Genomic DNA, 15277 nt, shown 5'->3' on the forward strand with positions numbered 1-15277 from the left:
CCTAACAACCGAACCATTTCACAACAAAGCGTGCCGCTGTGGAGGGCAGTGAGTTCCCCTCGCCAGCAGTTTTCATTCGGGACCTCAGTGTGCACTTGGGGCTGCTGGGAAGGCACGGAGCATGGGACCCGAGAGTGGATTCGGCCGTCTCAGGGGTCCTCTTCAGCTCTGAGACTCTACTGGGAGCGTTCATCGGGCACCCGTTCCGTGCCGGGTTCCAGGGTCACGGCAGGGAACGCGGCAGGCGTGCCGCCGCCCTGGGGGAACCTGCACTGTAGCAGGGTGTGTCGCCCTGGGTCTTGTGGGAAGCAGACACCAAGACCCGGCAGGCTTCCGTGGAGGGTGGAGGGAGCAGGAGCTTGTGCGGGGCGGGCCTCAGGCCAGGGTGCAGGTCTGACGGCGGTGGACGGCGAGAGGGCAGGAAGGAGGGCTGAGCAGGGAGGGTCTGAGCCCACGGCACGCGGGCGGGTGAGGAGGCTGAGCCAGGCTTTCCCCATCGAAGAGTCCCGTGTCGGCCGGGAGTGGCTGGCCCTGGTGACCCTGCCCCGTCCGGTCATTGGCAGAGAGCGACCTGACGAAGGCCGGCCTCTGTGCAGATGTGGCGGCCGGCCATCCGGAGATGTGGCAGCTGGGCCCGTAGGTCACCTCTGCTCCACAGCAGGCCCTCTTCCAGATCCAAAAGGCCCGCTTCTGTGGCCGCCACCCAGGGGTTCGAGGGAGCAGTGCCCCGTCACACAGCGCCCCCTGGGCTTCTCTGGCTGCCGGCCAGCACGGGCTGGAGCTGGGGTTTCAGCTCAGCTTGCAGGCCTCTGACCTAGATCCCAGGCCTGCTCCCAGCCCAGCACGGTGTCCGGAGCACACACCTGCTTGCCCAGCGTCACGTGGAAGCTAAGTGTGTCGGTGGCAGTGAGTGACACGGCTTAGCCCAGAGCTTGATCTCTGGTCAGTTTGCACTGGAATGAAGCTGTGATTTAAACCAAGGTCTGTTTGACTCTGGGTACAGTTTAGTCTCTACCAGACTTCGTGAGGACAGGGCCCAGGAGACTTTTAGCAAGGAGAAGGGCAACTCTCCTAAGCGTATTCTCTTCAAAGACTTAACAGGCATGGTTTCAGCCTCCAAAAGGCAAGGAAAGCAAACTGTTGATTTCTCCCCCCCGCCAGTAACAGTAGTACGGCTCTCTTCTGAGAAGGCCCACGTACGTCTCTTCTGCTCGCCACCGGTTTCCCCTTAAACACGTGGTGAGCCGTGGGAAAACCAGTGCAGCACGATTGCACCCCCCAAAAGCCATTATGATTTGCTTCTGATGCATCTGTCCGCAGACAGAGCCCTCAGCACAAGGCTTGGACACCCGATGACAAGCGTACCCCGGACTCCGAAAGCCCAGGGCAGAGCTGGGGGTCGGCAGCAAGTCTGAGGCCCAGCGTAGGCTCCCCACGTGGGTGTGACCCCCAGCACCGGCAGGTGAAGTCACTGCCGCACAGCCCTGGGATGCGCAGAGGGGTTCGTGGGCAGGGAGGTGAGGGGAGACAGACGGGTAGAAAGGCTGATGTGTGCCCTGTACACTGAGTTACGGTGATGACGGTCTGCATACTGGACCCCTCACCGTGCAAGCGGCTGGGGAGCAGAGCTGGGTCCCGGGGTGCTCAGCCTCTGGGGCACGTGGGTGCTGACCGTGTCGGCCGAGTTGAGGTTTCCAAGTCACCGAGGGCCCGTCTCCTAAAAGCCACTGAGTTGCCACCCAGTACCCACCGGCACTGGGGAATGGGACCTTTTTAGAATATTGTGTTTCCCGGCCGGAACTGTGGTAAGGGGGGCATAATGTGACACTCTGACAGCCCAGTCTATTGTCATGACCGTCCACTGCGGTGCACGCTTTTACGTCTACTGAATTAAATGTAACCTCTGCTTCTAGTTCCGATTGCCGTGTTTGCGTGGCCTCGCTTTCTGATGGCGGTCACTGCTCGCTGTTGCCGGCGTGGCTGCCTGTAACAGCCACGTCGTACCATTTTAACTGGGGGTGCAGGCGCGCCGCGGACTGAGACAGTGGGCGTTCAGGGCTGCTCAGCCTCTGCGTAAGGGAAGGGGCTGGCGGGCTCCTTCCCGACCTTCGCAGCCACTGTCTCCTCTCCCCGGGGGCTGCTGTGCTTCTCCCTGGTTCTCCGTCACACTCCGAGCAGAGGAAGTCGGTTTTCAGTAGATGTCTTCGGCAGAGTAGGAGGCAGCCATCTGTTTATTTGGATCTGTGTGGCTCTGCTCTTTAGAAGAACACCTGACGTTTTACTGTCTGTGTGGCTCGTGTGAGGGTACCTCTCACCGTGTCATAAACCAAGCGTTCGGTTGGATGTTGTGAAGAATATTGTCTATGCCATGTGCCCCAGAACCGTACAGAACTGGTTGGAAACCCAAATTTAATTACTGAATACCTGTGTGAATTCGCATAAATCATCCCAAGCCTCTAAGCCACTATTTCCCACCTACAAATCAGGGCAGTAGCGGCTCCTTCCTAAGTTGTGAGGCCTCCGCGCTTTAACGCACTGCCTCGTTTAACACAGGGCCTGCAACACGGTAGACGATTGGCCAGTTGTGATTGTAATTCCTTTCACATTCAGGCGCCTTTTCCCCTGAAAGGAGAGCTGTATTTTCCAAGCCATCAAAAATTTTGGCACCGAGCCCTGGCTGGTGTAACTCAGCAGACTGAGCCCCGGCCTGCAAACCAAAGGGTCACCGGTTCGATTCCCAGTCAGGGCACATGCCTGGGTCGTGGGCCAGGTTCCCAGTGGGGGCACTCAAGAGGCAACCACACAGTGATGTTCCTCTTCCTGTCTTCTCCTCCCTTCCCCTCTGTTCTTAAAACAATTTTTTTTCTTGGCACAGAAAATGGTCTACTCCCCATGGTCTTCGGAGAGTAAAACCTCATCACCTCACAGCAGCCTATTCCACAGCTTCCATAGACTATTGGAAGCTCTGGCCGTGAGAAAGTTTCTGTGCGTCAAAGAGCCACTGGCCTCTGATTCCAGGAAAGGGCAAAGCCGGCTCCCAGCCCTCGTGCCCGCTGCTGACACCTGAGTTTTCTCTTGTTCTGCAGCGAACAGAGTATCTGCCAAGCCCGGGCGTCCGTGATGGTCTACGACGACACCAGCAAGAAGTGGGGGCCGATCAAACCTGGCCAGCAGGGGTTCAGCCGGGTCAACATCTACCACAACACTGCCAGCAGCACCTTCCGAGTCGTCGGGGTCAAGCTGCAGGACCAGCAGGTGAGTGCCGGTGGCACGGATGATGACGATGATGGCCCTGAGCCTGTGCCCCCCACACACACGTGCACAGACACACACCGGTGTGTAGTGAAAAGAGGTAAAAATAAATAAATAAATAAGGTCGAGCTTCGGAGTCAGAAGATCTGGGTTCAAATTCTGACACCAGCCCTGGCCGGGAGGTTCGGTTGGGTGGCGCATCAACCATCCCTGTACCCCAAGGTCGCAGGTTTGATCTCCAGTCAGGGCACACGCCAGAATCAGCCAAATAAATGCGTGAGTAAGTGGGACAACACATTGATCCCTCTCTCTCTCTTTCTCTGTCTCTCTCTCTCTCATCGATAAATAAAAAAGGGTTTTTTTTATTTGCTTCTAATTTAATTTTAATTCACATTTTCTATTTTTTTATTTAATCTTGATTATATGTTTTTCCATGACCATTTAGTCTCCTAACAAAAGTTTTTTTTTTTGATCCCAACTCCCTGTTCTCGTGCAGCAAGGTCCCAGACCTTGAACAAACCGTCTTTTCTGAGTGTCACTTTCCACATACGGACAGCGGCCCACACCCTGCATACCTCACTGTGTTACTGTCGTGTTGGGATAAAACGACAGACGTGACAGGTTTGAAAGGACATGTTGTACAGATACGTTGGTTTGGTTTTGTGCCTACAAGTCCATGAGCAGCGTGACCGTGAAGATTTTGGTTTATCCGCCCGCGAGGTGCCCCTTTGGAAGGAACATCAAGGGGGTGCGAAGGGTCCGGGAGCACCCCTCTCCCTGTGGTACGTCCTGGACGAAGCAGGCGAGACAGCCTGTGAGTGCCCCAGCGAGCACCTCCGCCCAGCCGGGGCCGGGACCGCCTGCGGCAGGAACGGTCGTGCACACGGAACTGAGACGAGTCGTCTGGTGCGACGGGGGCCAGCACGGCGACGTGGAGAAAGGGTTTGTGTGGCCCGACCACAGCGACCTGGGTCCGCACCTCACTGCCCTCCCTCCGGTTCTCTTCGTAGAGGTGACGAGGACATTTTTAGCAGTGAAATCATCAGGCCTGTGGTTTCAGCATTTGTGGAGAGTCTACCTAAATAAATAGCATCTCTGACTTCCTTTGTGGGTCAGGCCGTGGCTAGGCTGAGCAGCAGGTGAGCTGCCTCCTGCAAGAATCGGCGCGTTAGCAATTAGAAAAGGGAGAACAGAAACTGGAGCCTGTATTTTTAGGGGGCTGCTGGTTGACGGTGTTTCTGCTTTGGCCAAAGTGAGTTTCAGATTCTTGCGGCTGAAAGAGGCATCCCCCCCTCGGGGCCCCTGATTAAAGGCGGTCTGTCTAACCTGGAATTCTTCGCACCTTTGAGAGGCATCTCCTTCCCTTGCTGATGAGGTTTCTCTGAAAACCTTCTAGAAGCTCTTTCCTGTTCTTCCAGTCCATTGGTTCTGGCTCTGCCTTTGCGAGGCGCTCGGCACCACACACTGAGGGACATACAACACCCTTAGTCCCACCTGCGGTGACAACCAAAACACCTTACACATTTGTGTAACACCCATGGGTGGGGGCTGGCATGGCATACCACCCCGGGGCCCCATGCCTTTGACATAGGTCCATTACCTAGTGCAGTTTCTGAGTCATAGTGGGTGCTCCCTAAGCGCTTGCTTTTATTATGACCAGTTTTCCATCCCCTTCATGCCTCTTGGTGGCCCTCCTGGGGCCACTGGGGGGATCGCACAGTGTGCTGGAAAGGGCACAGGACCAGAAAACAGGGTTCCTGGGGACCGGCGTGCGTCCTGTCCTCAGAAGCCTCCTGCAGAGGAGAGCACGCGTGGGGGCTCACTGGGGAGGAGAACTTTCCCCGTGCAGGGAGGCTCTGCCAGGAGCCCTCTGTGGTCTCCGTGGGCTGCTCTGTCATCTCCAGGGCTCTCTAACGCGCTCTTCGTCTCATGCACCAAGCTCTTCGGTTCCCGGATTTCTGTTTGATTCTTTTTTTTTGTAGTTTCTGTCTCTGTGGGAAAGTACTCGTCATTAATTTTATTCCTAAAGGCATTGAACTGCCTGTCTGAGTTTCCTTGTACCTCGTTGAGTTTCTTCCTTGCTGCAATCTTGAATTCTCTGTCATTTACATCCCAGTCTTCCACGACTTTGAGGTTGGTTTCTGGGGACTTGTCATTTTCTGTACATTCGAGATAATGCACTCTTCTCGTTTAGATGCCGTTTTAATCTGAACAGTTCAGTAGGTGACTAGAGGTCTTTCTTTTATTTTCCAGTAGATGGTGCTATAGAGCAAATTTTTGTTTTCTCTTACCCCACTGCTTGGCCTCCCAGGTCACCGTGTGGGGGTGCTGGTATTGTGGAAATTGACTCCTGGGTGACCAAGGTGGTGAGCGTGCCCCCTACGCCTGGGTCGCATCAGTCTTGGGGCACCGCCGTCACGGCAGGTGTGGGGGAGCCAGGTTCCCGGGCGGCAGCACTGACTCCCTGTCGGGTGCCTCTCCGCTGGTGCTGCTGCTCCTGGCCGGGGAGAGGAAGCCGGCCTCAGGGGCACCGGCGTTGCTCCCGCCCCCTCACCTTCCGTCGGGCGTGGCGTGGGGGCTGCACCCTGCCTCCCCCACTGCCACTGCGTCAGCTGGGGCCTGGCAGCCACTGGACTCCAGCCACAGACGCTGCCCCCGCCTGCCCTTCCTTCTGTCCCACACCCCCGCCTGTCCCCGTACGCCCCCTTCAGGTGCACTGGCGCGTGGGTCCCTCGGGTGTGTTTGTGGGTGGAGCAGACGAGCCGTCGTGGGATTATCAATGTCCAACTTGTAAATTTGAGGGGAAGTACAGAGGGCTCTTCTCACACCTCCATGATGCTGCTGTCACCGGGGAGTGGAAGTCGGCAGAGCCTCTCTGAAAAGTGCGTAGACGGACCTCACCGAAACTCAGCGCACGCCCACACCCACTGGAAGACACGCACGGAGGCATTCACACTGTTGTTCGTACTGGCCAACCCCTGGAGACTACACAGATGTCTACTGACGGGAGAATGGGTTGGTTGGTTGCGGTAAACCAAAAGATGGAATGTTATGTAGCGATCTGAACTGATTAAGTACTTACAAAGGCAACGACATGGACGAATCACACGGACATTGTGTTGCGTGAGAGGAACAAGAGTGCACACCGTAGGAATCCATTTCCGTGTCGTGCGGGAGTAGGCAGGATCTGCCTTTTGACCCAGTGACCCCACTTCTGGGAGTGTGTCCGAAGGAAACCAAAACAGTACCTGGAAAGGACATAAGCACCCCTGTGTTCATTGTAGCGTTATTTACAATCGTCAAGATACGGAAGCAGCCCGGGTGTCCATCAGTAGACGAGGGGATAAAACAACCATGGGGCATGTACACAACGGAATGCTACTCAGCCATAAAAAAGAAGAACAGTTTATTACCCTTTGCAACAGTGTGGATGGGCCTGGAGAACATGATGCTCAGTGAAACGAGCCAGCCAGAGAGAGACAAATGCCAGGTGATTTCACTCATGTGTGGAATCTAAAGAACAAGCTGAACTAAGAAGCAAAACAGAGACAGACCCACAGAGAGCAGGATGACAGCGAAGGGGTGGAAGGACTGATCAAAGAGGAAAAAGACTCATGGACATGGACAACAGTGTGGTCATTGGGGCTGGGTATAAGGGAACTAAATGGTAGTGGGGAAAAACTTAAAAAGTAGGCAGCAGTAACTGGTGGTGACGACAGTCGGAAACACGGTCACCTCTGGGGAGGCGTGTTGGGACAGAGGTGCTCAGTGAAGCCGGCCTCCCCCCCCCCCCCCCCCCCCGCAGTGGACTTGCAGTAATGCACGCGTTCTGAGCGGGGCAAACAAAGGAGTGGAACCAGCGAGCGGGCAGAGAGATTTTAACTGGCAGCCCGTTTTGCTCACTGGACTGCCCCCGTCTCCCTTCGCTGTGGGGTGACCCAGACCCACCTTCCACACGGGCAGGGCACGGGAAGAAGCTCTTCCGGACAGTGTCCCTATCGCTGTCCTCGGGCCTTCCTGCACCGGACAGCCCAGCGAAGGCAGCAGTGCACGGGAGCGGTCGTCAGAATGACCGTCCGGGGGCCCCAGCCCGCTAGCAGGGTGTTGTGGCCACGGGCACGCTTCCCCTGGGGGCCCCGCCCCTCTGCCTGTTCCCGGTCCCCCCGGGGGACGCGGTATCCTCGCCCCACGGCAGCTCCCTCCAGCTCACTTACCTTTTATTTATTCAGATGTATTTCTCTTTCTCCCCCCCCCCCCAGGTTGTGATCAATTATTCAATCGTGAAAGGGCTGAAGTACAATCAGGCGACACCGACCTTCCACCAGTGGCGGGACGCCCGCCAGGTCTATGGCTTGAACTTCGCCAGCAAGGAGGAGGCGACGACGTTCTCCAACGCCATGCTGTTCGCCCTGAACATCATGAACTCCCAGGAAGGAGGTAAGCGGGGCTGCGTGCGGGCTGCGCCGAGCTCCTCCCCGTCCTGCCCGCCCCCCACGCTCCGGCTCTCGGGGCGCCCTCTCCCCGTGACCGTGCCCAGCTGCCACCCCATGCGCGCACAGGAGCTGCTGCCTGGCTCTTAAGCTTAAGGAGAGATGAGCAGTTCGAAGGCAGACAGGGTGACATTGGCACCTCTGGCCACTGGTGAGCTGCGGATTTGCTCCGGCGAGTTCCTGCGGCCGTCTGCCCAGGCCTGGTGTGCGCCGGCCACCCCGCTTCCACGTCCCAGGGAGTGCACTTGGCGGGGGGAGGGGGGGGGGGGTGAGCGGCGGTGTGTCTTGAACTCAATTACTTGCGTGCCCGACAAGCTTCTGCTATGTGTCTGCCGCGTGTAAGAGCCCGTAGGCAGACTCTGCAGGAAGTGCGTGGATGAGCCCTTCCCCTCCATGGCACTTCGTATCTGGGAGTAGGCAGATTCCTAACAGGTGACAGTGTCCTGTGACACGTGTGCGCACGGCCCTTGGGCTGCTGCCCAGCTGGGCCGCCAGGGGAGGCCTCGCCGGGTGGTGACACGCGGAGGGTGAGGAGGAGGTCACTGGGCGGAGGGGAGAGCGGGCCTGAGGCGGAGGGAGCTTGTATGAGCACCAGGCGTGCGGCTGGGTGTGCGCTGGGAGAGCGGCACTGTGGTGCTCCCGCGGGCCTGGGCCCTCGGAGGGAGGGAGAGGCCGGAAGGGAAGCCGGGAGGCGGTGGGGACTCACAGTGAAAGGCCCCGAAGACCTGCAAGGCTTGGGTGTGCTTGGTGCTTGGTGCGGATGGGGGTGGGGCGGCACTTTAGCCAAGGCGCCTGAGCAGGTCAGTTAAAGCAGGGAGTGAGCAGGGATGTGTGTGGCTTTTACTGGCAATTGGCGGTGTTGGCTCCGAGGGAGGGCTGGGGCTTTCGAGGGCGTGTGTGGTGGCAGCCGAGGATCCGGTCCTGCCCTGGGCTGCACACCTTGACCCCCGTCCCACGGCTGGGCGCGAGTCCAGGTTCTGCTCAGGAGCCCACGGACACGCGACTTCATGTTTCTGTGCTTTGTTTCCTTATCTCTGGGGGGGGGGGTGTATTTTTGTGTTTTAGCTGGAGTGTAAACCGTTCAGCAGACTGCCTGACACGCACTGATCCCCCGTATTAGTGTTGCGAGTGTCACTACCGTCACTGCTGTTGCTGCCGCCACAGTTGGGGTGTGGGGAGTGGGAACCCATGGTGCTCAGGACCTGGACGGAGGTGGCTTCTGGACATCCCGTGTCCCGACACACCGCAGCTGTGGGACGCTGTTTGAACCGGAGAGGAGTTTTTAGAGTGATGAAGAGCAGGCTTCGAGTGTGCTTCCCGCAGGTCGTGCACAGAACGGGGCGCTCTCCTGCAGTGACGCGGCTCCCGGGGTGTGGGTTTTCTGCCGTGGACTCGGGGCGCGTGGTAGGGGAGCCTCTCAGCCACGGCGCGTGGAGCGGCCAGCACAGGGCGTGGAGTGTTGTGGGCGCCAAACAAATGTTCACTAGGCATTTTTCCCCCGAGAGCCTTTGCAGTAACGGGAGCTGAGCTAAAGTCCCGGTCTGAACTACCTCACCTGCCTGCCGCCGGATACACGAGTTACGCTTTATTTATTTGGACCCGTGGATACGTTGTGGGGGAAAGAAAGAGAGGGAGACGGGGAGGGGGAGAAGGGGAGAGAGAGAGAGAGAGAGAGAGAGAGAGAGAGAGAGAGAAAGAAAGAGAAAAGGGGTTTAATTGAATCAGACCACTGACTCTTTCAAAGCAACCACTTAAATTGGATAAAACTAGTGACTTGATTAGATTCACCACAGAATCCCAAAGAAACCCGTTAATTCACCTTGTTTCCGTAGAAGAAAGCTGTGGCCCGCCCGTCATGAGGAAGTAGCCCAGCAGGGTCGGGCAGTGACTCAGACTCAGAGCCCAGGCCCGGGTTGAACGACCTCTTTGTTGGGGTCACGGTAGGTTCGCAGCGTGAGAGCGGCCTGATTTCCAACCACGGCCAAGAGCGGCGGTTGCCCGTCGGGTTTGCTGGCCGTGACCGGGTCTGCCTGTGCAGGCGAGCTGCGGTGGAGGAAACCCCCAGGCCCACTAAGGATTGTGTTTTTTCCTCACCTGAGGCGTAACCTGCCGACAGCAGGTGCACACACCTGAGAAGTGCGGCTGGAGGGGCTGTGACATGTATGTGCACCAGGCCTCCCGCCAGGACGGCCAGGGTGTCACAGCTGAGGCAGCAGAGTGGCTTTGCCAGTGTTTGAACCTCACTGCGTGTGCACTGCATGCGGTGTGCACGGCTGCGCCTGGTTTCTTCCCCGTGATGCCGTCTCCCTCGCGGGTTCCTGTCACTGCAGTGCACCACTCCGTGGTGTGGCGGTGCCACACCGACCCAGCCTTCCTGCCGTCGGCGGTGCAGCCTGTAGTGCTCAGGCCAGTGCTGGCAGCCTGTCCCCCACCTGCCTGTCACCTCACTGCCAGCGGGCTGTAGTGCTCCCTGTTAAATCCCCCCATCGGGAAGCTGCCCCCTGCCCGCCCGCCCTCCCTCGGTGGGAGGCAGGTTGCTGTAGCGACGAAAGCACTTGTTTGAGCGCAGCTAGATCTCATATTAAGTCTCTGCCCTGCCCCCCGTGGCCTGGGGGTGGTGAACTTCCTGGAGTCATCGGGAAGGTTAAACCTGAAGTGCCTGTAGAGCACTCGGCGTGCAGTGCCTGGTGTGTCATGAGAACATAAACGACATCGGTTCTTTCCCTCTTGGTCTTGTCAGATGAGGTTATCTCCTGTGCGTTTCCTTGTCCTGTGCGTGGTGTGGTCCTGAGCCCCCCCTGCACAGGGGAGAGGATTCCAGGGCCCAGCGTGGCGGGCGTCCGGTGCCTCGGCTCACCCACGGCTCCCTGTCTGCCGCTAGCTCTGCAGGGGCCGGCGCTCACGCCTCCAGGTCACGCTCTTGTCTGAGCTCAGTGTCTCCGCGGGTCGGGCCTTGCTTAGCGCCCCCCATCCCCACCGCGTGTGTGGGCGGACCCCGTGCGGCTGCCCGCGGGCCCGCAAGCCTGACAGACACGAGACGCCGAGGTACAACCCTGAGAGCCACTCGGAGCATCCCAGATGCCGAGGGCGTGGTGCGAGCGGTGTCCCCATCCCCCTTCTCTTACCCGAGTCTCGCCGCAGCCCCAGAGGTGCGTCCCAGGTAATGTCACCAGGTTAGGAAGCCAGGCTCGGAGAGGCAGGGGACTCCCCTGTAATTCCACGGCCAAAGAATGAGCGGAAATTAAACCCAGAAACCCCCCGTTCACGCAGGCTGCGTGGCCTGTGTGCTGACCACAGGGGGAGGCCACGAGTTGTGTCTGTCTCCGTCCCTCCCTGCCCTCAGCCCAGTGAAGCCACTGCCACGCCAGGACTCTGGCGCACTCTGGAGAGAAGATGGGCGGGGCAGGGTCTTTGCCGCCTGACTTCTGCGCGGGAGAGCCCGGCCTCCGACCCCCGAGTGGTCCGGTTCTCTGACACTGTCCCCAGGGCCACAGCCGGGAGCCGGGGAGACCCTGCGAAGAGGCTGGGGCAGCGGGACACGTCTCACCTCTGCGGGGCCCCAGCCCGTGCGGGGGGCAGGCGCCCGCCCGCGTCAGCCGTGGCTGCTGCGCGGGGCCGCCCTTGTTTGTTACTGAAAAGCGGCAAATACGGACAAGCAAGCGAAAAGTACCTCCACCCCTACAACCCGGAGATTCCCGGGAGCCTTCCACCCTTCCCAACGTTGTGGGGTCCGCGTGTGAAGGGATGTCTCTGACCCAGCCTCTGCGTGCTGCCTTCTCCCCTGCCTGTCCCGCCAGCGCCGCGGCACGGGTGTGTCCCGTGCCAGGGGGGGCGGGTCGGCATGCCGAATGCCGTGGGGCATGGGGCACCGGACTTGAGCCAGTCGTGTCTGCTTTCAGACTTGTAGGTCGTCCGTATTTTCACCCCCACGTTCGTGTAACGGAGAGAGGGCGCTCTCGTGTGTTCACGCGTGTTTGTGTGTGTGCTTCATGTTGTGCGAGTTCACCTTGCCACGCTTGTCCAGTTCTTCTTGGGCGTGTTTCTGAATCAAACAACGCAGACATTTTTGAAGTTCCCACACACCTTGCCCAGATGCCCCCCGGAAGGGCTGTGCTGGTGTGCACCCCCCGTCCGGTGCTCAGGACGGCCGCGGTCCGCGCCAGCCTTCCCCGCACCAGGCGTGAGCACTGTGTCTGGCCAACCTCGGCAAACGGGGAGAAGGGGAGACACGTCGCTTTAACCCGCGTTTCCGTGCACACTCGTACAGGCGAGCGTTTTCCGTGCTGTGGTTGGCCGTCTCATCTCCCCCGTTACTTGCAGCAGCAGCTTTGATTGAGTGCAGAGCAGCACAGAGGCACTCGGACTTCTCGCACCTTCGGTGGCCGCGGAGTGATTAGTGCCCTGCCCCCCAAGTGTGTGCGTCCCCTGCCGACAGAGAGATCTTGCGGTTCCCTTGGCAAACACGTGGAGGCGGACTGGTGCCGTGCGGTGTGTTTCGGGCTCGGGGGTGGGAAATAAATGCACCTCCCTCCCTCCCTCCCTCCCTCCCCCAGCTGCCGTCAAGTGGCGTCTACAACGTCTAGTTGTCCTCCAGGGTCTCTGCCAGGCAGGAGGCCTGTCGCGGCCCCTTCCACGTCCTCTGGGTGAGCCGCGCCTGCTCGGTGGGGAGAGGCCTTGGTGGCGGGGAGTTGGCCAGCCTGATGCCGGGCCTCGGTTTCTTCGTCTGTGAAATGGGCGGCGTGTCTGCCTCCGAGCGAGAGGATGGGTAGATGGCGGGGTGAGGAAGCTCCTGAGGCACACGGCACGCCATGGATGAGGGGCTGTGATGGCGACCAGCAGCGGCTCAGCCGTGTCCCCTCCGACCACAGCACGTGCCTCCCCTGCCGCCGCAGAGCCGGGGATCTCTGGGCGGCTCGGCCCTGTGTGCGCTCCCTCAAGTGTGCGGGGAGAGCCTGGCCTGGGTGTCAGCGGGCTGGTTCACGGCCCGGTTGGCCACCGCCTGGCACGTTGTTTCAGGCCTGTCTCAGCTCTGGCAGGCGCCGGGCTGGACTGGGGGGGGCCGTCCCCAGCAGGGATGAGGGGGGTCTGCACGCTGCCCGGGGCTCAAGGCTGGCTCCGTGTGTCCCCACACGTGGCGGTGAAAGGCGGGATTATCTGAGCCAGAGCTGAGCCCTGTTTAAGAACAAGCCTCTCCCCCGCCTTCTTTTTTTTTTTTTACCAGTTTTAGTACTTGCTGAGTTTCTAGGGTCACAACTACCTCGTACTTCAAAGGAAATTCTGTTTTGGTTTGTTTGTAACTGGACTAGACTTGTCTGTTTGGGGACCGTTGTCACCTGCGAGCTTTGTCGTCGTCCACCCGACCCCCTGTGTCGGGGGTGCGGGCAGCACCAGCGTTCCCGGGAAGGGGTGTGAGCCTCGGGCCATCCCTCCTGGTGTCCTGACGTGAGCGTGACGTGAGCGGTGTGGGTTTCATCACGGATCACTCCTCGTCTCTCCTTCGCGGTGCATGGAGGCATTCCTTTTCCTAGTTTGTGCACGTAGGTTTTGTAATCACCTGCGGACCTCACGTCCAGCTAACACAGAGAGCGAGCGGTCCACATACTCCTCACAAAGAGGGGCCGTCGTATCTGCAGGGACGGACGGGAAGGGCCGCGACAGCCGGACTCGTCCCTTCCAGCACCACCTCTGAGGTCCCCTTCGAGTGGCCCTTGACCGAGCCGTGTCGGCACACAGCGTCTGCCCCTGTCAGCGGAGAACATGGACCCCGAGGGGGTCCCGGGCGTGGCGTGGCCCAGGGGCGGGGGCAGGGGGTGGGGGGAGCTGGGGAGAGAACGCGGCTCCTCGTCCATCCAGACACAAAGAGGCACATAGTGTAGCCGGTGGGACGCTGCCCTCCGCCCTGTCCCCTCCTCCCGAGAGGCCTCACTTCTGACACCGGGTTTCCCAGGGTTAAGGGCGGAGTTTCCGGCCTGCCCCTCCCGCCCCCATCTCCCACCTGCCGACTTCAGGTGCCATCACAGACCCAGGCTGTCGCCTGTGCCTCTGACCCACAGACTACAAAGCAGAGGTCCCCGTGACCCCCTTCCTCCTGGGGTTCAGTTCACCCACCAGAGCAGTTGTCAGAACTCAGGAGGACACTTTGCTTACAAGATCACTGTTCTATTACAAAGGGTACCGCTCGGGGACAGCCAGCCGGGCGAGACACCTGGGGCAGGTGTGGGGGCGGGGCGCGAGCGTCCGTGCCTGCGGGTGCTCCGCGCCCCACACTTGGCACCGACTTCCACTCCACCGCGTGTAGGCAGTGTGGCCCGGAGCGGGCCCTCCGTCTGCCGAAGGGGGTGCTGGGGGCCACCTGGCACCGTGCCCGTGAGAGGTGCCTCGTCGTCGTCGTCATAGGCGTCTTGCTTCCTCCAGCCACCCCCTCCCTGCCCCACACTCTGTCCCCGGACCGGGTCCTCTGCCATAAAACAGCCACGGGCCTCAGAAGCTTCCCACGGCGGTGTAGGGTCCGCCCCATTGTTCCGGAGCTCGGGGCCCTGGTGGGGTGCGGTACTGGCGGCAGGGGGCCAGAGTACCCAAGCTCGGTGCGGGCAGGCGCACGCCCCTCAAAGGCCGTAGGCACAGGGCGAGGGGTGGGCGCCTCGGAACGGTAGAGCCGGCGGTGGAAGGCCCGGCACAGCCGGGACAGAAGCGCTGCCGTCAGAGACGTCTGTGTTTCCGGTTTTGGGGCAGAACGCAGTGAATTTCGAAGTGGTCATTCTGAGCAGTTCCAAGGGTCCACACCCTAACGCATCCAGAATAGTGTCGAGTTTTTGTGCCTACTGGGACTCTGGGAAAAGGAAGGAAAAACCCAGTGGCCCAGTGGACACCCACGTGGGGTGAATTAAAGCACACGGCGAAGTGCTTGTTCTCCCCAGCCCCTCGGGATGTGACGGTAGAGCTGTGTCTGTCCGTCGGCCTGCCTGCAGCGACACCGCTGGTGGGTTCCAGGTGTGGCCCTCCTGGGGCTGGGCTGGGGCTGGGAGTCCTCCCCGCTCTTCCCGGGTGCTCAGCCGCTGCCCGAGGACAGTCCACACGCGCAGGGGAGGAGCCGGGCAGGGCCCTAGACAGGCAGCCGTGTCCTCACCTTGCCCCGCACAGGGGCTTAGGGTCAGGGCGAGTTTTGCTCCTCATAAATTTGGCCGTCCGGCTCACCCGAGACGCAGGAAGCAGGCCCGGCACCGCCCACCTGAAAGCAGGGGGAGGTGGCTCCTGGTGCCACCCCCACGCCAGTGCCCTCCTTCCGCCGCCCACTGCCCTCTGGTGGCCGCCTCCCGAGCGCCCGGCCGGCTGCTTCTGGTGCGGCCTCTGCTCGGAGATTCGCCCGGGAGCAGGCCGGCCCTCGCTCGCCTTCTCGCAAGTCACAGGGGCCCGTGGCCAGTTATCAGGGTGCCCTGGCCCGCCGCTCCCTCTCACGCCCCCCAGCACCTGGACGCGGTGAGGCCTTCCCAGCCGCGTGACAGAACCCCCTTCCCCGGGGCCCACGGGGCTTTGCT

General features: G+C 60.2%; 1 protein-coding gene across 1 annotated transcript in view; it reads left to right on the forward strand.

Annotated features, from left to right (window-relative positions):
• The window catches only part of EVL (Enah/Vasp-like), an 86176-nt gene that overhangs the window by 42113 nt on the left and 28786 nt on the right, over positions 1 to 15277 (forward strand). Inside the window, 2 exon segments of the mRNA XM_028506463.2 lie at positions 3087 to 3255; positions 7512 to 7689. Coding sequence (XP_028362264.2) covers positions 3087 to 3255; positions 7512 to 7689 — 347 coding nt within the window.

This window comes from Phyllostomus discolor, chromosome 1 (assembly GCF_004126475.2).
Source record: "Phyllostomus discolor isolate MPI-MPIP mPhyDis1 chromosome 1, mPhyDis1.pri.v3, whole genome shotgun sequence".
Classification (NCBI taxonomy): Eukaryota; Metazoa; Chordata; class Mammalia; order Chiroptera; family Phyllostomidae; genus Phyllostomus; species Phyllostomus discolor.